Source organism: Oncorhynchus mykiss, chromosome 1 (assembly GCF_057628025.1).
Source record: "Oncorhynchus mykiss isolate SJ-2025 chromosome 1, ASM5762802v1, whole genome shotgun sequence".
Classification (NCBI taxonomy): Eukaryota; Metazoa; Chordata; class Actinopteri; order Salmoniformes; family Salmonidae; genus Oncorhynchus; species Oncorhynchus mykiss.
In genome coordinates, this window is record NC_143022.1 from 38,647,507 (window position 1) to 38,675,136 (window position 27,630).

The 27,630-nt window shown below is 42.0% G+C and overlaps 2 protein-coding genes across 3 annotated transcripts in view; one reads left to right on the plus strand and one right to left on the minus strand.

The window, feature by feature from the left end:
• The window catches only part of pamr1b (peptidase domain containing associated with muscle regeneration 1b), a 64,363-nt gene that overhangs the window by 19,658 nt on the left and 17,075 nt on the right, over positions 1-27,630 (plus strand). For both annotated transcript variants that reach the window (XM_090230453.1, XM_036977027.2), the window contains exons 2-4: positions 1,016-1,192; positions 4,892-5,017; positions 8,382-8,496. In XM_090230453.1, the coding sequence (XP_090086579.1) occupies positions 1,016-1,192; positions 4,892-5,017; positions 8,382-8,496 (418 nt within the window). The remainder of the gene's footprint in view (positions 1-1,015; positions 1,193-4,891; positions 5,018-8,381; positions 8,497-27,630) is intronic.
• Positions 24,843-25,703, minus strand: LOC149985490 (uncharacterized). The gene has a single exon (XM_090230502.1). It carries the CDS (start codon positions 25,574-25,576, stop codon positions 24,965-24,967), a length of 612 nt encoding a protein of 203 aa, XP_090086628.1. The 5' UTR covers positions 25,577-25,703; the 3' UTR covers positions 24,843-24,964.

Consider the following 27,630-nt stretch of genomic DNA (forward strand, 5'->3'; position numbering starts at 1 on the left):
GTTGTGTCATCTATCACTGACTCGGATCAGGCCCTTAATTGTGTTATTTCCCTGTTAACTCTGTTGCAGATAAATACAAAAAACTAAGGGTAAAAGACCGTTGTAATCCTTGTTTTACACATGAATTGTCTAAGAAATGAGAGGAAAGACATTTCGATGGGCTGATCCTACGTCTGACTGCAAGACAAACTGATTCTACATCTGATTGGCAGTCCATCAGACATTTGAGAAATGGATGTCTATCCCTGGTTAAAAAAGCAAAAAAAGGAATATATCTTGCCTCTCCCTAAATATCAGGAAGCAAATTGTACAGTACACCTTCCTGACAGTTCATTATGGTGACATCATTTACCAGATTGCAGCAGCCACTACTCTTAAACCTTTGGATGCCGTCCACCATAGCGCCATTCGTTTTATCATTGGTGACAGTTTTAGTACACACCACTGCATCCTGTATCAACAGGTTGGCTGGTCCTCATTAAAGTCCCATAGATCAATTCATTACTCCCTTTTTGTTCACAAAGCCCTTCTACACAAGCTTCCAACTTATCTAACTTCTTTGCTAATGTATAAAATAATGAGATATCAAACCCGTTCACAGTGTTGGTTAGCTCTTCAGATTTCTTGGGTCTCCACGGAATTAGGGAAATCAGCTTTTAGTTTTCACGCTCCACATTTTTGGAATCACTTACAAGATTCATTACATTTGGATTCCCTGGTTACACTAGGGCATTTTCAAACTCTGATGATATATTAGTTCACTGAGGTGTGCAATTGTGTTGATTTATTGATTGATTGATTGATGTAATAACTTGTTTATGATGTCTGAATGTTAGTGACGTTCTAATGTAATGTACTTGTTATTGTATCTTGTTACATATTTGTATTTTATTTTACTTCTTGGTCTCGGGGTACCATTGAAAATGAGACCCTGGTCTCAATTGGGCTCCCCTGATTTAAAGAAAAGTGAATTAGAAAAAATGTATTTGACCCAGGTGTGCTGGTTTGTTCCCAGACTACAGGTACCTGTATAACCACTGCCCGGGCCCAGAATGGAACGTCATGTGTCGGGGCTGCTGTGAGTATGACGTCATCCGTTGTAAGTGTCCTTTCCAGGGCACCCCTGTTGGCTACGCTGTGCCCTGCTGCCGCAACGCAATCAACGAGTGTGACCCCTGCATCATCCACCCAGGTAAACCTGTCCAAGATCGCCATGCTGGCTCAAAACTTGGGGAGTACTTCTCCATTTAGGTTATTTTATCTGGTAAACCTGTGGAGCACTGGTTGAATGCACACTCTGTATAAGATTTGATTAACAACAACATGGTCAGATACATGGAGTTCCATTATGCCTTAGTGCTGGATTTGTAAATACTTGTTTCATTTGCAAGTACACACAGTGTGGAGGAGGCTATTCTACCAGTACATTTCTGAAACATCTGCCTTGTACAGTACCCATTAGATCCAGTGTCATGTCTTTACTGATGTTTTAGTCTGTATGCCATCTGCCTTCAAGGCTCTCTTATAAGCCTAGCCGACATACAATGGCAGTGAGGTTGGGCCATGTAGAGTGAAATGCAATAAGTTTAGACCAACCACATTAGAGAGAAATGCCTAACCCTCATTATTTTCCAGAAAATAGCAAGCTATTGAGAAACATTGTACAATTCATTACATTTGCTTTCATTGAGGGCACCCCTTTATGTTGCTCTCCTGTTGTGTATTTACTCTGAGGGGGAGGTGTGTTGGCAATAACAAAGTCAATACAGCATATATAACCTCAGAGAAAACTCATTGCTCAAAAGGCACAATGCGTAGTTATTATATTTCACCACAAGTTGTTGCAAGACTTGTTTACCTATCAGAATATGCTAATCTTTTCACTTATGAAAATATGTTGTTTGTCTGTTCCAACTTCACAACATACTCCTCTGCCTCAACTATTGGCCAGATTTCACTGAAATAGTAAAAGGCTGAAGTATGCACTTATAAAGGACTTTTCCTGTAAATCTTATACAGTAAACCCTTTTCCATCCCTCTCTATCCTGAGTGTACTGCATGTAGATGGTGGAGGAGACATGGTAAAGTCATTTGATGTTTACACTGATACCTGTTGGTGTTTATATGTCCTGCTGCTGTGTCTCTGATGTCCGTCTCCCTGACGCCCTGCCTGTCCTCAGGATGTCTGCAACACAGAGCACCATAGAACCTCCAATGTGAAAATATATCCTATCTGAAACTCAGTCCTTCTGGGGGTTTTCTGGACATTTCTATTTCAGGAAGCTGTTTTTTTCTGTTCTGTTACCCTGTTACAGTGCAAGAGGAGCCTGATGAGTTTAGCAGGTCTGATGTAAAGAGCTAACAGGCACTAAGGGGAATGCAGTAGGTGTATGGGACCGATTGAAACCGTCCATAGTAATTGGGAATGGGCAAACCAAGACTGTGACTGAATGCATCACACTTACAGTACTTTCAGAAAGTATTCATAACCCACATTTATTGAAAAGTAATTACAGAAATATCTAATATGCATAAGATTTCACAACCCTGACTTTGTAGAAGCACCTTTGGCGGCGATTACAGCTTTGAGTCGTCTTGGGTATGTCTGTATCAGCATTGCACATTCTTCCTTGCAGAATCTCAAGCTCTGTTGAGTTAGATAGGGAGTGGCAGTGGACAGCAATCTTCAAGTCTTTCCACATATTTTCAATTGGATTCAAGTCTGGGATTCGGCTGGGCCACTCAATGACTTTCACATTCTTGTTCTGAAACTATTAGAGCGTTACTTTGGCTGTATGCCTGGGGTCATTGTCCTGTTGGAACGTAAATCTTTGCCCACCAGTTTAAGGTCGTTTGCACTCTGAAGCAGGGTCTCATCAGAGATTTGCCTGTGTTTGGCTCAATTCATTGTTTCCTCTATCCTTACCAGTCTCCCAGTCTCCCGCTGAAAAGCATCCCTATAGCACGATACTACCCCCACCATGTTTCATGGTAGGAATGGTGTTAGACGGGTGATGAGCTGTGCCTGGTTTTCTTCAGACATAGTGTTCAGACCACATAATCGTATACCTAAGAAGTGTCTATGTGTGTCTGCAGCCACTACTAATAGTAGTGCAAAAGTAGCAGCAAAAGAACAGTTGAAGATACATATGGTGATGTCGTTGCACATGAGTGGTGTGGATGTCTGTAGGCATTTATGATCCGTAAAGTTATATAGGGAATCTGTGTATGTGAGAGATATGAAAGGAGAAAGTACTATTCCTGAATATGCTGTTAAACACAACAACTAGTGTAAATATCTAAACCCCTGTATGAATAGAGCACATGTCTGAAGGAGGAATTGGTAAAGAAGAGTATAATGACTTACTAGAGATCTGATGAAGTAACAAAACAAAAAATTAAAATCTATATATAGAACTTTTAATAATCTTAATCATTTCCACACTCACACAACTCTCACATCCACATTCACTACACTCATGCAACTCACAATCACATTCCCTTCGTGCTATTATTTGATTTAAGACTTATGGTAACCTCTCTTTTTATGTTCAGTTTGATTGGTTTTATTCTATTGTTTTCTATTTTTGCACCATCGTAAACATCTTTCAGGAGTTCTACCAGGGCGATCCTGTTAGTTCTCTTGTATCTTGATCTCTTGTATACTGCAGACAAGTTATATTTGCATGGTTTAGCTTATCCATCATTCATAATTAATTCATCATTAACGTTCGCTTCATGCATGTGACAGACCAATACATCACAAGGCTTCTTCTCTCTAAGCTGAGACCTTGAAACTGAGATATCTTTCATTCTCAAAACAAGGGTCTTGGCCTACTGCCAAATTGCAGATACTGACAGTAAGGATTAGTTCAATCAGTCACTTGCATGAAAACAGAAATTGTTTTTTAGAAAAGCACAAACATAACATTTTCAGTTACATGCTCTCAGAGTTTTTCACGTGCCTTTTTGCAAACTCCAGGCATGCTATCATGTGCCTTTATCTCAGGAATGGCTTCTGTCTGGCCACTCCCATGAAGCCCAGATTTATGAAGTGCTGTAGAGACTGTTCTCCTTCTAGCAGGTTTATCCCATCTCAGCCAAGGAACTCTGTAGGTTCATCGGAGTGGTCACTGGGGTTTTGGTCACCTCCCTGACCAAGGTCCTCCTTGCACGGTTGCTCAGTTTGGTCAGACAGCCAGCACTAGGTATTCTGGGTAATTCCATATTTTTTTCAATTTCCCAATTATGGACACCACTTTAGTCTTGGAACCTTTCAACATTCAATATAGTGTTTTATACCTTTCCCCATATATAGTATGTCTCATCACCAATTCTATCTCAGAGATCTACGGACAGTTCCTCTGGTATAGTTTATGCTCTGACATATGAGACTTTATATAGACAGGTGTGTTTCTTTCTAAATCATGTCCAAACAATTGAATTGGCCACAGGCGTACTCCAAGTCATAGTGACATCTCAAGGACAATCAAAGGAAATTGGATGCATCTGAGCTCAATTTGGAGTGTCATATCAAATCGGTGAGAATACTTATGCAAATGAGATATGTCTGTATTTCATTTTCAATAAATAAATATTTCTAAAAACATGTTTTCAATTTGTCATTATGGGGTAGTGTGTGTAGATGGGTGAGAAATATAATATTTAATATATTTTACATTCAGGCTGTAACACAACAAAATGTGGAATAATTCAAGGGTATGAATACCTTCTGAAGGTACTGTATGGTGAAGAGGTTTCAGACGTTTCAGTTTTCAGTCAGCACTTTCTACTTGATGCTGTGCCGGCTCCATCTTTCTTTCTATCTAACCTCTCAGTCTTTGTCTCTCTTACTCCACCATTTTCCCCTCTCTTCTTCTCTCTCTCTTAGGTTGCAGCATATTTGAGAACTGTAAGCGGTGTAACAACGGGACGTGGGGCCCCAGAGATGATTTCTTTGTCAAGGGGAAGTACTGTGCTGAGTGTCGACCCGGCTGGTCAGGCGGTGACTGCTTGAGTGAGTACACTCATTCTCACATATTCCTCTACCCACATTACCTCCTACCATCGCTACGGGTAAAATGTGCCCTTAACCACAGATCTAGGATCAGATTACTTTATTCCCCCAGTTCCAACCAAAACCATTATGGGGATGAAAGAATATCTGACCTTGTATCAGGGTTATAAGTAACGTCAACACGCTTCCTTTCCATGCCTCTATATAGGCATATACCATACTGTACCTACAGTGCAGTATATACCAATTACTATAGGAGACAATTCTGGCACAACAGTATTTTGCATGGAAAAGAGCTAATTGTCTCATAGATTTTCCATTCAAGGAGCTGAAAAGTCAAAATAGTGTTAGTCAACATTCTGGAATCTCACAATATAATTTCTAGAGAAAGCATAGGTTTCTGATGTATTTTCATCAACCGCAGAAACTTGGCATGTATTTGTGGCACTTGGCTGCAGGCCTGTGGTTAATGTGCATTTTGTTTACTTTTACCAGCCTGCATTCTTCATTTGTCTCCCGTTTGAAGTGTATTTTTCCTAATGTATGCCATGTAACTCTGTAACTGGTAAATATCATGCTATTACTCAACTTTAGATGGCAATTACATATACAGTTATGGCCAAAAGTTTTGAGAATGACTCAAATATAAATTTCACATTGTATGCTGCCTCAGTTTGTATGATGGCAATTTGCATATACTCCAGAATGTTATGAAAAGTGATCAGATGAATTGCAATTAATTGCAAAGTCCCTCTTTGCCATGCAAATGAACTAACTGAATCCCCAAAAATAATTTGCGCTGCATTTCAGCCCTGCCACAAAAGGGCCAGCTGACATCATGTCAGTGATTCTCTCGTTAACACAGGTGTGAGTGTTGACGAGGACAATGCTGGAGATCACTCTGTCATGCTGATTGAGTTCGAATAACAGACTGGAAGCTTCAAAAGGAGGGTGGTGCTTGGAATCATTGTTCTTCCTCTGTCAATCATGGTTACCTGCAAGGAAACAAGTGCCGTCATCATTGCTTTGCACAAAAAGGGCTTCACAGGCAAGGATACTGCTGCCAGTAAGATTGCGCCTAAATCAACCATTTATCGGATCATCAAGAACTTCAAGGAGAGCGGTTCAATTGTTGTGAAGAAGGCTTCAGGGCACCCAAGAAAGTCCAGCAAGCGCCAGGACCATCTCCTAAAGTTGATCCAGCTTCGGGATCGGGGCACCACCAGTACAGAGCTTGCTCAGGAATGGCAGCAGGCAGGTGTGAGTGCTTCTACACACACAGTGAGGGGAAGCAAAGAAGCAAAGAAGCCACTTCTCTCCAGGAAAAACATCAGGGACAGACTGAAATTCTGCAAAAGTTACAGGGATTGGACTGCTGAGGACTGGGGTAAAGTCATTTTCTCTGATGAATCCCCTTTCCGATTGTTTGGGGCATCCGGAAAGAAGTTTGTCCGGAGAAGACAAGGTGAGCGCTACCATCAGTCCTGTGTCATGCCAACAGTAAATCATCCTGAGGCCATTCATGTGTGGGGTTGCTTCTCAGCCTAGGGAGTGGGCTCACTCACAATTTTGCCTAAGAACACAGCCATGAATAAAGAATGGTACCAACACATCCTCTGAGAGCAACTTCTCCCAACCATCCAGGAACAGTTTGGTGACGAACATTGCCTTTCCAGCATACAAACAAAAACCCACAAATTCTGACAAACTCCAAGCATTGATTATGCAAGAATGGGCTGCCATCAGTCAGGATGTGGCCCAGAAGTTAATTGACAGCATGCCAGGGAGGATATTAGAGGTCTTGAAAAATAAGTGTCAACACTGCAAATATTGACTCTTTGCATCAACTTCATGTAATTGTCAATAAAAGCCTTTGACACTTATGAAATGCTTGTAATTATACTTCAGTATTCCATAGTAACATCTGACAAAAATATCTAAACACACTGAAGCAGCAAACTTGTGAAAATTTATATTTGTGTCATTCAAAAAACTTTTGGCCAAGACTGTACACTACATGTTCACAAGTTTGTGGACAGTGGACACCTGCTCGTCGAACATCTTATTTCAAAATCTTGGGCATTAATATGGAGTTGGTCCCCCATTTTCTGCTATAACAGCCTCTACTCTTCTGGGATGGCTTTCCACTAGATGTTGGAACATTGCTGCTGGGACTTGCTTCCATTCAGCCACAAGAGCATGAGGTCGGGCACTGATGTTGCGCAATTAGGCCTGGCTCACAGTCGGTGTTCCAATTAATCCCAAAGGTGTTCAATGGGGTTGAGGTCAGGTCTCTGTGCAGGCTAGTCAAGTTCTTCCACACTGATCTTGAAAAAAAAAGATTCTGTATGGACCTCACTTTGTGCACGGGGGCATTGTGATGATGAAACAGGAAAGGCCTTCCCCAAACTCTTGCCACAAAGCTGGAAGCACAGAATTGTCTAGAATGTCATTATATGCTGTAGCGTTAAGATTTCAATTCACTGGAACTAATTGGCCTAGCACGCACCATGGAAAACAGCCCCAGACTTTTATTCCTCCTCCATCAAACTTTACAGTTGGCACTATGCATTGGGGCAAGTAGCGTTCTCCTGGCATCCACCAAACGCAGATTCATCTGTCGGACTGCCAGATAGTGAAGCGTGATTCATCATTCCAGAAAACGTGTTTCACTGCTCCAGAGTCCAATGGCAGCGAGCTTTACAACACTCCAGCCAACGCCTGCATTGCGCATGGTAATCTTAGGCGTGTGTGCAGCTGCTTGGCCATGGAAACCCATTTCATGAAGCTCTTGACACACAGTTATTGGGCTGATGTTGCTTCCAGAGGCCGTTTGGAACTAGGTAGTAAGTGTAGCAACAGAGGACAGATGATTTTTACACGCTCCACGCTTCAGCACTCAGCGGTCCCGTTCTGTGAACTTGTGTGGCCTACCACTTCGCAGCTGAGCCGTTGCTCCGAAACATATTCATTTCACAATAACAGCACTTACAGTTGACCAGGGAAGCTCCAGCAGAGCAGACATTTGATGAACTGACTTGGTGGGAAGGGGGCATCCTATGACGGTGTCACATTGAAAGTCACCGAGCTCCTCCATTAGGCCATTCTACTGCCAATGTTTGTCTATGGAGGTTGCATGGATGTGTGCTAGATTTTATACACCTGTCGGTAACGGATGTGGCTGAAATAGCTGAATCCACTAGTTTGAAGGGGTGTGCACATACTTCAGTAAATATTGTGTATGAGCTACACAACAGCACAATGATTTAATTATAATGAAACATATAATTACACTAATAAATAAAACCCTGATTGCACGATCATGTAAAATGTGAGCTCTTAATGGTTTTGTTCCTGTTTATAGAGTGTGGAGGAGTGATCCGTAAAGGTCAGGGCCACATAGTCCTGGAAAGTTACCCCACCAACGCTCGCTGTGAATGGACAGTTCAGGTGGACCCACGATTCACCATCAACTTCAGGTGGGTGTGACCAACGGTGTATCTGACTTGAGTTGTCTCTTAATCTCAAGACAGAGTTAGTCCACTGAGCCAAAACCTGGTGTAACTGAATGACAGCTAGTTATAATGTTCACTTTGTCATATTTTCCCTTGACATGAATGGGCTATGCTTTGGCCTCTCTGGTGACCATCTGTAATAGTTATTAATACCTGACCCATTTCATTTCAGTTTTCACATTTCTTTGAGAGGTAGGTCATGGACCAATGTGAGTCTAGACCACAGGTTGGAAACCACTCCTATTCTTGAAAAAAAGTAATTGCATTTCACTCATGTAATAACTTTGTATATTCTCTAGCATTTTATTTGAGGGCCTTTACGATAAAAAAAAGCAACATGGAACTTTGAGCTGCAATCAGTCTGTTGGCACAATACGTAGTACATACAGCAATAGCTTTGGGTGTTGAAATAAACAGATCAATACACTCTTAGAAAAAAAGGTGCTCTCTAGAACCTATAATGGTCCCCATAGGAGAATCCTTTGGAGAACCCTTTTTGGTTCCATGTAGAACCCTTTTCCTTTTCACAAAGGGTTCTACATGGAACCCCAACCTTTTTGGGTTGGGGACAGATGAAGAACCATTTTGGAACCCTTTTTTCTAAGATTGATAGCATTTTCCCTTTACATAAAGCTCCATGTTAAACTACACAACTTTGACAAGCTCAGACATTAGACCATGATCTGATGACAAATGGATCTGCAAGCATAGCAGAAAAAAACAGTTGCACAATATGGTTTATCGACAGATAGAGATTCATAAATCATCTCCTAAAGTGAAGAAATAGGGCCTTATACTGCTGTTTTGTGTCCATTATGACATACAAGCCACAGAGACCATCATTAAATAGTGGTCCTCTCTTTTTCATGTTGCTGTGCTCATAGTTGGACTATTGAAGTTATACGCTTTGGCATCAGCCAGTGAAACCTTACTGGCAGAGCCATTTTGCATGCATTACTCACTGCTCTTGACTACATCACTCTAATTTATACCAGTAATGTTGACTCTCACTTCACACTCCTCATGGACAACACACCAATCGAGTTACACAGCAACACACGCTGCACAGCTATACTTTTAGAGCCCTGAGATGTTCAGCCCCTAAGAGACAATAATAACAATGGGGGAACTTGCTATTGTGAAAAAGTCTGATGTAAAATAGTCATTCCACTTTTCTCCTTTGTATGTCGAGTCAAATATCTTAACCCTCATCTCCCTGCTGGGGTCATTTTGACTCCAGAGGCATATTTTGGATAATAATCCAAAGGTGGTTTATTCACAGGGCCAGATTACCGACCGGGCATGCAGTACACGTCAGGGGGCCCCAGATAGCACATGATGTTGAATTTCAGGAAAGTAACTTTAAAACTGCAACATTTTCTCTCAGCTTCATGACAAAATGTGTAGAATAGCTGAAAATGTGCTTTAAAAACTACAACAATCTCGCAACCTCATGGCAAATTGTGAACAAAAGCATGAGATCAGCATAAAACAGCAACAACAAAAAATCTTTGCCCCGTGGGCAGAAAGTGTAGAATTGCAGGAAATTAGCTTTGAAACTGCAACATTTGCTCTTAGCCTCATGAAATGCACAAAGTTCCAGTAAACGGATCACCAAATAATATTTTTTGGGGTGCCCCAGGGCCCCACATGTAATAGTCTGGCCCTGTTTTATTCAAAATGTTCATGACTTTGTCAATCAACTGTTTCTTAATACATCTAAATTATTGTTTCAATATGGACTTTTGACCCCAGGCAAAACCACCTAATTTCCTCTATAGTAATTTCATTGATAGGAATTTTATTTGAATGTAGATTTCTCTGGATCCCCGAGCTGACAAGGAAAAAATCTGTCATTCTGCCCCTGAACAAGGCAGTTAACCCACTGTTCCTAGGCCGTCATTGTAAATAAGAATTTGTTCTTCACTGTCTTGCCTAGTTAAATAAAGGTAAATAAACAAAAAAAACACGCTGTCCGGGGTGAAAGAGTGGCGTAGGTTGGCAGCATCTGTAGGCAAAGCGTTTATGGGTAATAAAGGCTTCCTGCAGATGCCGGTGAGCGGTCTCTCATACCCGCTCACCACGCCGAAACCAGTTGTCGACAGCTGGGACAGTACCAGGCCCCGCCTCCCAGGGAAACATGGGGGGTTGGAAACCAAGGACACACTGAAACAGAGTAAGGCGGAGGGGTGAGTGCATGAGTGCGTTCTGAGCATATTCGGCATAGGCCATGTGGAGAGGCAGAACATTTTTGGCGGAGGTAATTCCCCATTTCTTGGTTCAGGTGTTCCGTCTGCCCGTTGGTCTGGGGGTGGTACCCGGAGGAGAGGCTGAGGGTGACCCCCAGTCGGTCACAGAAGGCTCACCACACCCGGGAGACAAACTGGGGCCCGCGGTCAGAGACGATGTCCTCCGGAATCCATACAGACGGAACACCTGCTGGAACATACACTCTGCCAATTCCATGGCGTTAGGTAGATGAGGAAGAGGAACCAGACAACACATTTTTGAAAAACGGTCTACTATGTCAAGGATGGTGGTGTTAGGGGATTCAGGAAGGTCTGTCAACAGCTATGTGCTAAGAAGTCAACAACTATGTGGGACCAGGGTCTGTGAGGGATTGGCAAAGGTTGAAGCTTTCCGGAAGGGAGATGACGAGGGATTTTGGTTTGGGCGCAGACTGGACAGGAGAGTGTGTAATCCCTTACATTGGATGCCAGTGAGGACCACCAGAACTTCCGGGCTAGAAGTTCAGTGGTTCGTGTAATGCCCAGATGTCCTGACCCCAAGGACATGTGACACCATTGCATCAGTTTGGGTCTAACAGTATGTAACTCTTCCCAGCTGGTGTCTCAGGAGAAGCCGGGTCTGAGGTTAGGGCTTCTTGTATGGCAGAGTGAACCTCCCACTGTACCGGTACCATAATGCAAGAGGAAAGAAGAATGGGTGTAGGCTCTGAGTTATTGGTCGAAAGGTCAAACTGGCGGGAGAGAGCATAAGCATTTACATTTATCTTTCCAAGGATGTAAGTAACATGAAAATGGAAGCGTGTGAAGAGAGCCCAGCTGGCTTGTTTGGAGTTTAACCTCGTGGCCTCTCTGATATAGTCCAGATTACGAAGATCTGTTAGGACGAGAAAGGGATGTTGTGCGCCCTCCAACCAGTGGCGCCACTCCTCGAGGGCCAGCTTGATTTGAGTTCTCTGTTCCCCACATCATAATTCCTCTTAGCGGGGGATAACTTCCTGGAAAAGAAGGTACAGGGATGTGATTTGGGAGGTGTTCCCACCCACTGAGAAAGTATGGCTCCTACTTTGGAGGCATCCACCTCCAGGGTGAAAGCAAGGGTCGTATCAGGTTGGCGAAGTACAGAAGCTGAGGTGAAGAGGCGTTTCAAGTTGTTAAATGCAGTCATGGCGGTATCAGTCCATTGAAGGGTAAGGGTCTTTTGGCTGGTAAGGGCAGTGAGGGGAGCGGCCATAGAACTGAAGTTCGGCAATAGAAGTTGGAGAACCCAATGAAAGAATAGAGTTCCTTAATGGTGGTTGGTTTGGGCCAGTTACTGACGGCGGTGACTTTGTTCTCATCTATGCTGACCCCTCAGGTGTCAGTACGAAGCCGAGGAAGTTTACTGAGGTTACATGGAGGTGCTCTTCAGTCTTCACATAAAAGGTTATGGTCAAGGAGCCGTTGAAGAACCTTTTGCACATGCTGTATGTGCTCCGTCAGGGAGTAGGAGTAAATCAGGATGTCATCAATCTAGATGATGAGAAAGTGGTTGATAATATCCTGTAAAACCTCCTTCATAAAGGATTAGAAGACGGCGGGGGCGTTCGTAAGGCATGACCAGGTATTCGTAGTGCCCTCGAGCGGTGATGAAGGCCGTCTTCCATTTGTCGCCTCCATGTACTGTATATGGACAAGGTTATATACAGTTCACAAGTCGAGTTTAGTATAGATGTTGAAGGGACGCTGGGATCAGAGGAAGAGGGAAACGGTTCTTGACCGTGACGTCATTCAATACATGGACGGAGACCACAGTCCTTTTTTCCAAAAAAGGAAGAAGCTGGACGCAGCCGGGGAAGAAGGACGAATGAAACATCAATGTAGTTCTCCATTACCTAATTTTCCAGGATAGATAGGGGGTTAACACGGCCAATCTGTGGGGACACTCCAGGGAGTAAGTCAATAGCACAGTCTCCTGGGCGATTCGGTGGCAGAGTGGAGGCCTTGATTTGCTTAAGACATTGCAGGGTCGTGACGACAATGAGGGTGTCCGAGGATGAGAGTTGAATGGTTTCAGGGTGGAAGACTCCAATCTGGAGGGTGACGCTCTGTGTCAGGTGCATGCCCAATGGCTTCCCGTCCAGGGTGTTAATCCTTAAGGAAGGGGTGACAGGTGATCAATGTCAAGCTCTTTTACTAGCTGGTGATCAATAACATTTTCTTGCTGCTCCTGAATCTGTCAAGCCTTCTACGTACTTGGTAACCCCCTTCAAGGTTATCAATACTGGGATGGAGAATTGCTTCTGGGAGATATTTAGAAATAAGGACACCCCTACCTGTATGGCAGCGGAGGGAACCTTCTCCTCTCTCTGTGGGGGGGCGAACTTGGCAATGGTCAGAGTATAGGCAGAGCCCTTCTTGGATCCGGTTTTGACGTTCGATACACAGGAGAGGAGCATGGCCCAACTGCATGGGCTCTGGAAGACTGAGACAGGATGACGGAATCATGGAAAGAGAAGGTTTTGGGTTCCTGGGTGGCAGAGTTCTTCGGCGGTGAGGTGGTCGATGGAGATATGAATGTATTGATTTAAATCCTGAAGGTGACCTCTACAGGCAAGCACCGCCTGAAGTTCCCTGTTGAGTCCTCTTCAGTAGACGGTAAGTAAAGCAGCCTCTTTCCATCAACTCCCTGCAGCCATGGTGGGGAACTCGAGGGCATACTCAGCAGCTGAATTGCGACCTTGTTGAAGTTTTATGAGGTCTCCTATAGGACGACCGGAGGGAGAGTGATCGAATACATCTTTGAAGAGGGTGTGAAAATGGGTCTCGGATCCGAGTTCTGTGCTGTTGGCAGTCCATATGGCGGTGGCCTAATCCAGGGCTTTGCCTGTGGGTAGAGACAACAAAATTCACCCTGCCCTTGTCGGTGGCGAAGCTAGTGGGGTTGTGACCAATGTATTTGCTGCATTGCATCAGAAATCGCTGACATTTCCCAGGCGAACCGTAATATGTTCCAGACATGGGTGTGAACGAAGGAGTGCTATGGGTTACGATAGCTGGCATCGGAGGAGTAGGGATAGGCTGGCAGAGAAGATGGAACATTTCCTCCATAAGCTCCTCTTGCTGGGGTAGGGCGCTGCTGTAGCTCCGCTGAATCCATTCCGTTTTTTGGTGATGTATTCTGTAATGAATACTCAGAGAGAAAAAGGTGTAGATTCTTGCGCACAGTGCGGCAGATGTTTAATACGCCTTTGCAGAAGGCAGGAATTGTGGTCGCAGGCAATGGTCAAACACAGGTAGGCAGTCAAAAACAAAACAATACCTCACAACCATACAAACAGAAAGAACTAAACTAAATAGGGAGCTGATGAGACCAGGTGAGAAACGAACACGGGTGAAATCAATTAACAAAAATGAAAGACAGGGCTACGTTCCAGAACACAAAGAAACAGCGCTACGTTCAAGAACACAAAGAAAAAGAACACAAAGTTGACCAAGAAAAGAAAAGCAGAACCTTACACATCCTGCCATACAAGCCCTACCATTCCCAATGTTTCACTAGCAGTGATGCTACTGCTGGTTGTGGGGTAAGAAAATAAATACAACTAAGCCATATTTTTCTCCATTGTCTCTCAGGATAAATGGATGAATCACTTTTTGTCACTAAAATAAAGTATATTTCAAATGTTGGTGTACTGCCCCTTTAAATGGCAGACATTTTTACCACAAAATATGACAATTAGTATGATTGTAAATCAACTTTTTAGTACTTATGTGGAATGTACTTTAGGAAAAAGCTGCACATTCTTGAAGGAATGTTAAGAATATGTCTGTTTTGGTCTTTTTAATATTTTTTTGATAACACAACATGTCTAATGATGTTTTGATGAGAATCAAGTTGATATTTTGATTGTTGCTTTTTCCAAAAGTTTCTTCTTAGGGTCAAAATGACCTCAATGGTAATCCACGTGTATGAAATATGTTGGTAGTATGAGTGTAAATCTACCAATATAGAGAAGAGCCAGGAGACACTCCCCATTCTTTTCCATCTTGTTCTGTTAGAGCTGAATGTTAACTTACACTCCTCCATCCAAACCCTTGTTTTCTGTCATTCCCTGTCCTGGTTCCAGCTGGAGTCAGTCACAGTGCTGTCATTCCATTAAATCAAGCAGCTCATTCATTAAACGGATATATACAGTGCCTTTGGAAAATATTCAAACTCCTTGTCTTTTCCCACATTTTGTGACATTACAGCCTTATTTTAAAATGAATTAAATTCCTCAACAATCTACACACAATACCCCACAACGACAGGTTTTAGAAATGTTTGCAAATTAAAAATACATAAAAACAGAAATACCTTATATACATAAGTATTCAGACCCTTAGCTATGAGACTTGAAATAGAGCCCAGGTCCATCATGTTTCCATTGATCATCCTTGAGCTGATTCTACATCTTGATTGGAGTTCACCTGTGGTAAACTAAATTGATTGGACATTATTGGAAAGGCACACACCTGTCTATATACTGTAAGGTCCCACAGTTGACAGTGCATGTCAGAGCAAAAACGAAGCCACGAGGTCGAAGGAATTGTCCGTAGAGCTCCGAGACAGGATTGTGTCTGCACAGATCTGGGGAAGGGTACCAAAACATTTCTGCAGCATTGAAGGTCCCCAAGAACACAGTGGCCTCCATCATTCTTGAAGAAGTTTGGAACCACCAAGAATCTTCCTAGATCTGAGCAATCTAGGGAGAAGGACCTTGGTCAGGAAGGTGACCAAGAAGCCGATGGTCACTCTGACAGAGCTCTAGAGTTCCTCTGTGGAGATGGGAGAACCTTCGAGAAGGACAACAATCTATGCAGCACTCCACCAACAAGGCCTTTATGGTAGAGTGGCCATCAGAAGACATTCCTCAGTAAATGGCACATGACAGCTCGCTTTGAGTTTGCCAAAAAGCACCTAAAGTCCCTCAGACCATGAGAAACAAGATAGTCTGGTCTGATGAAACCAAGATTGAACTCTTTGGCCTGAATGCCAAGCGTCACGTCTGGAGGAAACCTGGCACCATCTCTTTTCAGCGGCAGAGACTGGGAGACTAATAAGGATCGAGGCAAAGATGAAAGGAGCAAAGTACAGAGAGATCCTTGATTAAAACCTGCTCCAGAGCTCTTAGGACCTCAGACTGGTGGTGAATGTTCACCTTCCAACAGGACAACAACCCGAAGCACTCTGAATGTCCTTGAGTGGCACAGACTTAAACCTGATCTAACATTTCTGAAGAGTACTGAAAAAAGCTGTCTAGCGATATTCCCCTTCCAACCTGACAGAGCAGGAGAGGATCTGCAGAGAAGAATGGGAAAAACTCCCCAAATACAGGTGTGTCAAGTGTGACGTCATACCGAAGAAGACTCAAGACTGTAATCGCTGTCAAAGGTGCATCAACAAAGCACTGAGTAAAGTATTATTTTTATAAATTAGCACAATTTTCTAAAAACCTTGTGGGGTATTGTGTGTAGGGGGAAAAAATAGTTAACCAATTTTAGAATAAGGCTGTAACCTAACAAAATGTGGAAAAGGTCAAGGGGCGTGAATACTTTCCGAAGGCACTGTATACCAATGTGTGTCTCACCAATTATGCTATTCACTTTAACTCTCATTAAAAGAGGCCCTGAAGCCACAGACCTCTGGTTTCTGGACGACCTTAAAGTGTAAATTCACTGAGAATTCACAAGGAAAGCTGGGAGTTGACAGTAGTATATTCACCAATCATACTATTTAGCTTGGCAATGTGACTGTTTGAGTTAATAAGTAATCATACATCAACAAGTTACAGTGAATCACTTACAATCAGACCAGTGTTAGTACAGTCAGTCACACATGGAAGTTTGCAGATGATCACTGATTATAAAGAATGAGATGAGATGTTTACGGGCATCACAACATAGATGTATAAAGTATATTGTATGGTACCATATATACATACGCTTCTCGCTGGGTTCAAAATATATGAGGTACTTAAACTGTTTGGATATCTGCTTCATGGAAAGCAATGGGGGAGTGTTAAGTGCAAATTGACTCTTAAAGTTGGGGTGAACAGATATCCTTAAAATATTTCTAATAGTGCTAAACCTTGACTATTAATATATCTCTAGCTCAACATATGTTAACTCAAACATCTGTCCTTGTTGAAATTGAAGGCTAAAATATGTTCTGTTTTTGTAGCCTGTGTTACTAATGCTTGTGGCATTATATTTTCCATGTTTCCTCTTAGCTCCTTCAAATGTCCCATTAGTTCCACGCAGTAACAATTGTTGCGTTGTTGCCTCAAATTGGACATCATTAGACTCAGCCATGATCTCAGCTGAAAGCATTGCAGATACATTTTTTATAACGACTCTGAGTCTACTTTTTTTCATTGATCTCTTTCGCAGGCGAGGAAGCAGAAGAAAAAAGGTGACAGTATGAAAAAGCGCTGATCACTGTTGCCTTGGTGAAAAGACATCATAACAGATTTCACCTCCACCGCAACCAGAGGAAACCAAACATTCAATTCTCACCTTCATTTAAAAGGAAGTGAGTCGTGCAAAGTGAGGGAATCACTCGTTGGCGCCGTTAACATCTTCAATGGCTCTGATTGCTGTTCATTGCTCGCCTGCTGGCTGTAGTAAAAGAGTCAGGGGTGTGAGATGGTGCCAACCAGGGTAGCAGAGCCAGGAAAGCCAGGCAGGCACTCCCTCTCACGGCTGCTCCAGGAAAACAAAGGTTCTAACAGGAAAACTCAGATTAAAGGGGGGTGGTGCAGTAATGAGCAATTTACAATATGTTTACTTCCCATTACTTTTGAGTGGAGCCAAGTGAGAAACCTGTTGACTAGTTTGATATGGAAAATCCAGGCTTGGCTACTGCAATGAAAACTTTCTGGCTGGACTAAACAGAAGAAAACTGGATGACTGAATGGTATAAGTGACTAGCTAAAACAAACTGTGACAATTGGCTTCTGAAGATATTCACCTTTTTAAATGGCATTGCAAGTTAAAATATACTTTGTCAACAGACATTTTTTCATTAGCAATACTTTGGCTGTAGACACATATCTGTTCCCAAGTTTATTCAAGGTGTGGAGTTCGACAGAATATACAGTGCATTCAGAAAGTATTCAGACCCCTTGACTTTTTCCACATTTCGTTATGTTACAACCTTATTCTAAAATGTATTTTTTTTAAATTCCCACATCAATCTACACACACTTAACAAAGCAAAAACAGGTTAGTAGACATTTTTACAAATGTATTAAAAAACATAACATTTACATAAGTATTCAGACCCTTTACTCAGTACTTTGTAGCCAGCGATGCCAGCCTGGAGACTTCTTGGATATGACACTACAAGCTTGGCACACCTGTATTTGGGAAGTTTCTCCCATTCTTCTCTGCAGATCCTACCAAGCTCTGTCAGGTTGGATGGGGAGCGTTGTGAAACCGCTATTTTCAGGTCTCTCAAGAGATGTTAGATCTGGTTCAAGTCCACTCTGGGCCACTTAAGGACATTCAGAGACTTTGTTTTCGTTAAAGATCTCGCTGTACTTTGCTCCGTTCATCTTTCCCTCGATCCTGACTCGTCTCCCAGTGCCTGCCACTGAAAAACATCCTCACAACATGATACTGCCACCATCATGCTTCACCGTAGGGATGGTGCCAGGTTTCCTCCAGACGTGGCACTTGGAATTCAGGCCAAAGAGTTCAATCTTGGTTTCATCAGACCAGATAATCTTGTTTCTCATGGTCAAGTGTGGGATCTTATCTAGAAAGGTGTGTGACTTTCCAAATCATGTCCAATCAGTTGAATTTACCACAGGTGGACTCCAATCAAGTTGTTGAAACATCTCAAGGATGATCAATGGAAACAAGATGCACCTGAGCTCAATTTCGAGTCTCATAACAAAGGGTCTGAATACTTGTAACGGCCGTTGGTGGAAGAAGAGGAGGACCAAAGTGCAGCGTGGTCGATGGATTATTTTGAATATGTTATTGGACAATAAACAGATATGGCTTATTAACCTATACGATCTGAATAATGATGATCCAAGCTTCTTTGAAAATATAAGAATTTATCAACTCTACAAACAACACTAGACTCTATTATTATGGTGGGAGATTTTAATACGGTCTTAAATACCTCTATGGACCGGAAAGGAAATCACACTACAAACTATCACCCTCAAGCACTTAAGGAAATCATGAATGTCATGGATATATTGAAATTAGTGGATATATGGAGACTTAAATACCCTGAACTAGTGAGATATACATGGCGGAAGCTTAATCAAGCTAGTCGTCTTGACTACTTTCTTATGCCATTCTCTCTGGCACCAAAAGTTTTAAAAGTTTTGATAGGGGACAGAATGTGGTCGGATCATCACATAATTGGCATATATATTACTCTTACGGAATTTCCACATGGGCGAGGATATTGGAAATTTAATCAAAGCCTACTAGATGATAAATTGTTTAGATCTAGGACAGAATAATTTATAACGGACTTTTTCAGACATAACATAGGTACAGCAGATCCCGTTATTGTATGGGACACTTTTAAGTGTGCCTTTAGAGGCCATGCAATTCAGTACTCATCTATAAAACAAAAGCAATTTAGATCAAAATAGTCCATATTAACAAAGGAAATTGAAGGACTAACAGTACAGTTAGATAGCAATAAAAATGGTACCATAGAGGCACAGAATAAGTTAGAGGAAAAACAAAAAGAAATGGAGGAACTTATTCAAGAAAGATCTAATGTAATAGATTATAAAAATAAAGCGAACTGGATGGAATATGGGGAAAAATGCACCAAATTATTTTCAATCTTCAATATAGAAATGCTACCAATTTTTTTTTTGTAAAGCTTGTTACAAATGATGGAGTCACGCATGATTCACCAAATGAAATTTTGAAAGAGGAAGTAAAGTACTTTAAGAATATGTTTTCATTTCAGGCTCCTCCATCTCCACTAACTGAAACTAATTGTATGGATTTTTTTCCTAATAATATTGTAAAATTAACATCTGTACAGAAAGACTCATGTGAAGGCCAAATTACAGAGGAGGAACTGCTTGATGCAATTGGGGCCTTTAAGGATGAGAAAACTCTAGGGCTGGATGGCATACCAGTGGAAGTATACAAACCCTTATTTGATATACTCAAAGGACCATTATTAGCATGTTTTGACCACTCCTATATAAATGGTAGATTATCAGACACACAACAAGAAGGTCTGATATCATTATTACTGAAACAGGAACCAAGTGGTATATATAAAGATCTAGTCCATTTAAAAAATTGGAGACCTCTTACACTTCAGTGTTGTGATGCAAAAATCCTAGCAAAATGCTTGGCGCATAGAATTAAAAAAGTATTGTCAGATATTATTCATCCTAATCAGACAGGTTTTTTACATGGACGATACATTGGAGATAATATAAGACAAGTACTGGAAACAATAGAATACTATGAAATATCGGGGACACCAGGCCTGGTTTTCATTGCTGATTTTGAAAAGGCTATTGATAAAGTGCGACTGGAGTTTATATATGAATACCTAGAATATTTCAATTTTGGGGAATCTCTTATAAAATGGGTTAAAGTTATGTATAGTAACCCTAGGTGTAAAATAGTAAATAATGGCTACATCTCAGAAAGTTTTAAACTCTCTAGAGTAAAACAAGGTTGTCCACTATCGGCATTTCTATTTATTATTGCCATCGAAATGTTAGCTGTTAAGATTAGATCAAACAATAATTTTAAGGGATTAGAAATACGTGGCTTAAAAACTAAGGTGTCATTGTACGCTGGTGATTCATGTTTTCTTTTAAAACCCAAATTAGAGTCTCTCCACGGCCTCATAGAGGATCTAGATACTTGTGCTATTCTCTCTGGATTAAAACCGAATTATGATAAGTGTATTACATATTGCATCACAAAAAAAATGCTAATTTTACATTACCATGTAGTTTACAAATAAAATGGTCTGACGGAGATGTGGACAAACAAATCCCAAAAGAAAGAAATGATCTCACTCCAATACATTTTTATAGAAAGTTAGCAAAAATAGATAAGATCTTGCTACCATGGAAAGGAAAATCCCTATCTATTTGTGAAAAAAATCACCTTGATTAACTATTTAGTCATATCACAGTTTACCTATTTGCTTATGGTTTTGCCTACACCTAGTGACCTGCTTTTTAAATTATACGAACATAAAATATTACATTTTATTTGGAACGGCAAGCCAGATAAAATGAAAAGGGTTTATTTATATAACAAATATGAATTCGGGGGGCAGAAATGATTAAATATTAAAGCATTAGACCTCTCATTAAAGGCATCAGTCATACAAAAGTTATACTTAAATCCAAACTGGTTCTCTAGTGAATTGTTACGAATGTCTCATCCTATGTTCAAGAAGGGCCTTTTCCCCTTTATTCAGATTACACCGGCCCACTTTCAATTGTTTGAAAAGGAAATAATCTCCAAAATATCTTTATTTTTTATACAGGCCTTAGAAAGTTGGTTGCAATTTCAGTTTAATCCACCTGAAAAGACAGAACAAATAATACAACAAATATTGTGGTTAAATTCAAATATACTTATTGATAAAAAAAAAAAAAATCACATTTTTGTGAATGATATCATAAATAGGACTGCTGGAGTTATGTCACACATGCAGCTAACATAGACATATGGAAACGTCTGCTCTACCCAAAATTACAACCAATTAATTTCAGCATTACCACAAAAATGGAAGAGGCAAGTAGAAGGGTAAAAAAGTAAGGAACTTGTATGTCGGCCCTGTATTAAAGAACATAAATGGTTAAAGAAAAGTGTGATAAATAAAAACATATACCAATTTCATTTAAGGACCAAAAACTGACAGCTGTGCCATATAAATTGCAAAATAGTTGGGAAGAGATTTTCGATGTACCCATTCCAGGGCACATGGTTTATGAATTGATACGCAAAACAACGCCGGATGCAAAACTTCACATTTTTCAATTTAAATTATTATACAAAATTCTTGCAACTAAAATAATGTTATATATATGGGGGATACAATCTTCCCAGCTCTGCAGATTCTGCTGTGAGGAGGCAGAGTCATTAGATCATTTATTTTGGTATTGTCCATATGTAGCTCATTTTTGGTCACAGGTCCAGGAATGGCTGAAGAATTGCAACATTTGCCTAGAACTAACGCTGCAGAATGCAATACTGGGTGATTTGAAAATAATTTTAGCAAAAAAAAGTATTTTTAATTTACAATCTGTAGAAGCTATGAGAATAGAAAGGTTCAAGTCGTTTGTGAAGCATCATAGCACAGTTGAAAAATATGGCAAATAGAAATCTATAATGGATGATGTTGCGAGATAGATGGGAGAGGTTGAATGGAGCTGAAGGGTGGGACTAATAGCAAGATAAAACATGTAGAACATACGGGGTCTGTAAAATGTATATATGTTCAGGACTTTTGTGAAATAGCACTGTTACAAATAGAAATCAAACTGGATGGACATCACAAATAGAGGAAGGACTAAAAACAAACAAAACAAAAACTATTGTAAAATAGACTGAATGTAAAATGTGTATAAGATGTATAAATTGAAAGTAAGCGCAGAAGTGTTTGTTAGTTTACTCCAATTGGGTGGATCGGTGGTAGGGTTTGCGGGGAATAATAATAAAGGTATTGTAAGGGTTTTCCTCCTCCTCTTCGTCTGAGGAGGAGAAGCAAGAAGGATCGAAGGACCAATGTGCAAGGTGGTAAGTGTCCATGGTTCTTTAATAACAGAAACTCAACATGAACACACTACAAAACAATAAACGTGAAAAAACCCAAAAACAGTCCTATCTGGTGCAGAGAACACAGAGTCAGAAAACATTCACCCACAAATCGCAACACAAAACAGGCTACCTAAATATGGTTCCCAATCAGAGACAATGACTAACACCTGCCTCTGATTGAGAACCATATCAGGCTAAACATAGAAATAGACAAACTAGACACGCAACATAGAATGCCCACCCAGCTCACGTCCTGACCAACACTAAAACAAGGAAAACACACAAGAACTATGGTCAGAACATGACAGGTATATTATTTTAAAAAGTATGTATGTCTATATAGGTATGTGTATATGCATGTCTATATACAGTGCCTTGCGAAAGTATTCGGCCCCCTTGAACTTTGCGACCTTTTGCCACATTTCAGGCTTCAAACATAGAGATATAAAACTGTAATTTTTTTGTGAAGAATCAACAACAAGTGGGACACAATCATGAAGTGGAACGACATTTATTGGATATTTCAAACTTTTTTTACAAATCAAAAACTGAAAAATTGGGCGTGCAAAATTATTCAGCCCCCTTAAGTTAATACTTTGTAGCGCCACCTTTTGCTGCGATTACAGCTGTAAGTCGCTTGGGGTATGTCTCAATCAGTTTTGCACATCGAGAGACTGAAATTTTTTCCCATTCCTCCTTGCAAAACAGCTCGAGCTCAGTGAGGTTGGATGGAGAGCATTTGTGAACAGCAGTTTTCAGTTCTTTCCACAGATTCTCGATTGGATTCAGGTCTGGACTTTGACTTGGCCATTCTAACACCTGGATATGTTTATTTTTGAACCATTCCATTGTAGATTTTGCTTTATGTTTTGGATCATTGTCTTGTTGGAAGACAAATCTCTGTCCCAGTCTCAGGTCTTTTGCAGACGCCATCAGGTTTTCTTCCAGAATGGTCCTGTATTTGGCTCCATCCATCTTCCCATCAATTTTAACCATCTTCCCTGTCCCTGCTGAAGAAAAGCAGGCCCAAACCATGATGCTGCCACCACCATGTTTGACAGTGGGGATGGTGTGTTGCTTTTACGCCAAACATAACGTTTTGCATTGTTGACAAAAAGTTCAATTTTGGCTTCATCTGACCAGAGCACCTTCTTCCACATGTTTGGTGTGTCTCCCAGGTGGCTTGTGGCAAACTTTAAACAACACTTTTTATGGATATCTTTAAGAAATGGCTTTCTTCTTGCTACTCTTCCATAAAGGCCAGATTTGTGCAATATACGACTGATTGTTGTCCTATGAACAGAGTCTCCCACCTCAGCTGTAGATCTCTGCAGTTCATCCAGAGTGATCATGAGCTGAAAGTTTAGAGGGACGGCCAGGTCTTGGTAGATTTGCAGTGGTCTGATACTCCTTCCATTTCAATATTATCGCTTGCACAGTGCTCCTTGGGATGTTTAAAGCTTGGGAAATCTTTTTGTATCCAAATCCGGCTTTAAACTTCTTCACAACAGTATCTCGGACCTGCCTGGTGTGTTCATTGTTCTTCATGATGCTCTCTGCGCTTTTAACGGACCTCTGAGACTATCACAGTGCAGGTGCATTTATACAGAGACTTGATTACACACAGGTGGATTGTATTTATCATCAGTCATTTAGGTCAACATTGAATCATTCAGAGATCCTCACTGAACTTCTGGAGAGAGTTTGCTGCACTGAAAGTAAAGGTGCTGAATAATTTTGCACGCCCAATTTTTCAGTTTTTGATTTGATAAAAAAGTTTGAAATATTCAATATATGTCGTTCCACTTCATGATTGTGTCCCACTTGTTGTTGATTCTTCACAAAAAATACAGTTTTATATCTTTATGTTTGAAGCCTGAAATGTGGCAAAACGGCGCAAAGTTTAAGGGGTCCGAATACTTTCGCAAGGCACTGTATATGCATGTGTGTATGGATATATATATGGGGGATTGGAAATGATGCAGACAATTACATTGACGGAACAAATATTATTTTCGCAATATTTAGCTGATCCACCCCTTAAAAAGAATACATTTAAAAAAAAAGTGCAGCGTGGTACGTGTCCATGTTAATATTTATTTAAACTGAACACAAAACAACATAACAAGAGAATGAACGAAAACGAAACATTTGTCTGGTGCAGACACAGAGACAGAAAACAACTACCCACAAATCATTGTGGGAACACATGCTACGGTTCTCAATCAGAGACAACGATTGACAGCTGCCTCTGATTGGGAACCATACCAGGCCAAAAGCATAGCAATGGAAAACAGAGAACACAAAACATAGAATGCCCACCCCAACGCGCGCCCTGACCAAACTAAAATAGAGACATAAAAAAGGAACTAAGTTCAGGACGTGACAGTACCCTCCCCCAAAGGTGCAGACTCCGGCCGCAAAGCTAAACCCACAGGGGAGGGTCTGGGTGGGCATCTGTCCACGGTGGCAGCTCTGGCGCAGGACGTGGACTGGACCCCACCCCACCACTGTCTTGGCCCACTTAAGTGGCGCCTTTGGAGCGGCGACCCTCGCAGCCGACCTCGGACTGGGGACCCCGAATAGGCGGGAGACTCCGGCAGCGCCGGAGTGAAGTGCGACTCCGGCAGCGCCGGAGTGAAGGGCGACTCCGGCAGCTCCTGACTGACGGGCGGCTCCTGACTGGAGGGAGACTCTGGAAGAGTCGGACAGGTGGGAGAACCTGGAGGGAGGAGACGGAGAGACAGCCTGGTCCTCGGAGGAGGCACAGGATAGACCGGGCCGTGGAGGCGCACTGGAGGTCTCGAACTAAGGGCCTGCACAACGCGTGCTGGCTGGATGGTGATTTTACCCCGGCACTTGCGGGGCGCAGGCACAGGACGCACAGGGCTGTGTAGACACACGGGAGACACAGTGCGCAGAGCCGACGCAGGATGTCCTGGCTCGAGGAGACGCACTGGCTGTTTGGAGAACAGGGCTGGCACCATTCGCCCTGGCTGGATCCTCACCTTAGCCCGGCAGATGCGGGGAGCTGGGATGTAGCGCACCGGGCTAAGAACGCGTACTGGAGACACCGTGCGCTTGACAGCATTACACGGTGCCTGACCAGCACAACGCCCGCCACGGTAAGCACGGGGAGTTGGCTTAGGTCTCCAACCTGACTCTGCCACACTCCCCGTGTTCCCCAAAAAATGTTTTGGGGGGGGGCTGCCTCTTGTGCTTCCTTGCCAGCCGTATTTGTGTCGCCACCTCCATTCTCCGGTACCCCTCCTCGCACTGTTCTAGAGAATCCCAGTCGGGCTCCAGCACACTCCCTGGGTCATACTCCAGATAGCGCTGCTCACCTTTCCAGGAGTCCCTTTCACCACGCTGCTTGGTCCTTTGGTGGTGGTGGGTAGTTCTGTAACGGCCGTTGGTGTAAGAAGAGGAGGACCAAAGTGCAGCGTGGTACATGTCCATGTTAATATTTATTTAAACTGAACGCAACACAAAATAACACGAGAACGAACGAAAACGAAACAGTTCTGTCTGGTACAGAGACAGAAAACAACTACCCACAAATCATTGTGGGAACACAGGCTACCTAAGTATGGTTCTCAATCAGAGACAACGATTGACAGCTGCCTCTGATTGGGAACAATACCAGGCCAAAAGCATAGAAGTGGAAAACATAGAAAACAAAGCATAGAATTCCCACCCCAACTCACGCCCTGACCATACTAAAATGGAGACAGAAAAAAGGAACTAAGGTCAGGACGTGACAATACTGTAATAATGTAAATAAGGTGTTTCTGTTTTCGCTTTGTCATGATGGGGTATTGTATGTAGATTGATGAGGATTTTTTATTAATGTAATCAGTTTTAGAATTAGGCTGTAAAGTAACAAAATGTGGAAAAAATCAAGGGGTCTGAATTATTTCCGATTGCACTGTATGGAAGAAGTTAGGATTTAGAAAGATGGCGTATTTTATTTTTGTCTGTACTATTTTTTTACACTATTAGCTCAGGAAATGTTTTGTGTCATTACATACAGCCGGGAAGAACTATTGATATTAGAGTTGTGGTAACTCACAAGAACTACCAGCATTATGACCAGGAATACGACTTCTCTGGAACAGATCCTTTGTTCACTCTTCCAGAGCAATTTAACTTATTCCAGAGACCGACCCAAAATATCGCCGGCCGAGGAGAGGCACTCGAGGTGACCTGCTGGTTCGACTTAGGAGGCGCGCACACCACCCTTCGCTTCCGAGTATATTACTCGCTAATGTTCAGTCTTTGGATAACAAAGTTGATGAGCTTAGAGCAAGGATTTCTTTCCAGAGAGGGCCTGTAACATACTTTACTTAACGGAAACATGACTCTCTTTCGATACTGTGTCGGAGTCGGTAAAGCCAGCAGGATTCTCAGTACATCGCGCAGACAGGAATAAATATCTCAGAAGGGCGAAGGGGTTTGTTTAATGATTAACGACTCACGGTTTAATTCTAGAAACCTACCGGAACTCAAGTCCTTTTGTTCACCCGATCTAGAATACCTCACAATTAAATGCCAGCCATATTATCTCCCAAGATAATTATCCTCCATCATTGCCACGGCCGTTTACATCCCACCTCAAGCCGTTACCTCGATGGCGCTCAAAGAACTTCACTGGAATTTATGCAGCTGGAAACCACATATCCTGAGGCTGCATTTATTGTAGCTGGGGATTTCAACGAAGCAAATCTGAGGACCAGGCTACCGAAGTTCTATCAACATATCGACTGTACTACGTGCGCTGCTAAGACTCTCAACCATTGCAATTCAATCTTCCTGAATGCTTACCAGGCCCTCCCCCACCCTTATGGTAAATCTGACCAAAACTCCATCTTGCACCTCCCGTCCTATAGGCAGAAACTCAAACAGGAAGGACCCGTGCTTCAAACTATTCAACGCTGGTCTGACCAATCGGAATCCACACTGATTTGATGTGAATTTGTGTAGCAAACCACAAGCCCCCAAACCCCATACTCCCATTAGTACTTCACATTGAGGTAAACTG

Bases quoted from the DNA above. Each gene is read 5' to 3' on its own strand.
- LOC149985490 (XM_090230502.1), bottom strand. From the start codon at position 25,576: ATGGTGCCAGCCCTGTTCTCCAAACAGCCAGTGCGTCTCCTCGAGCCA.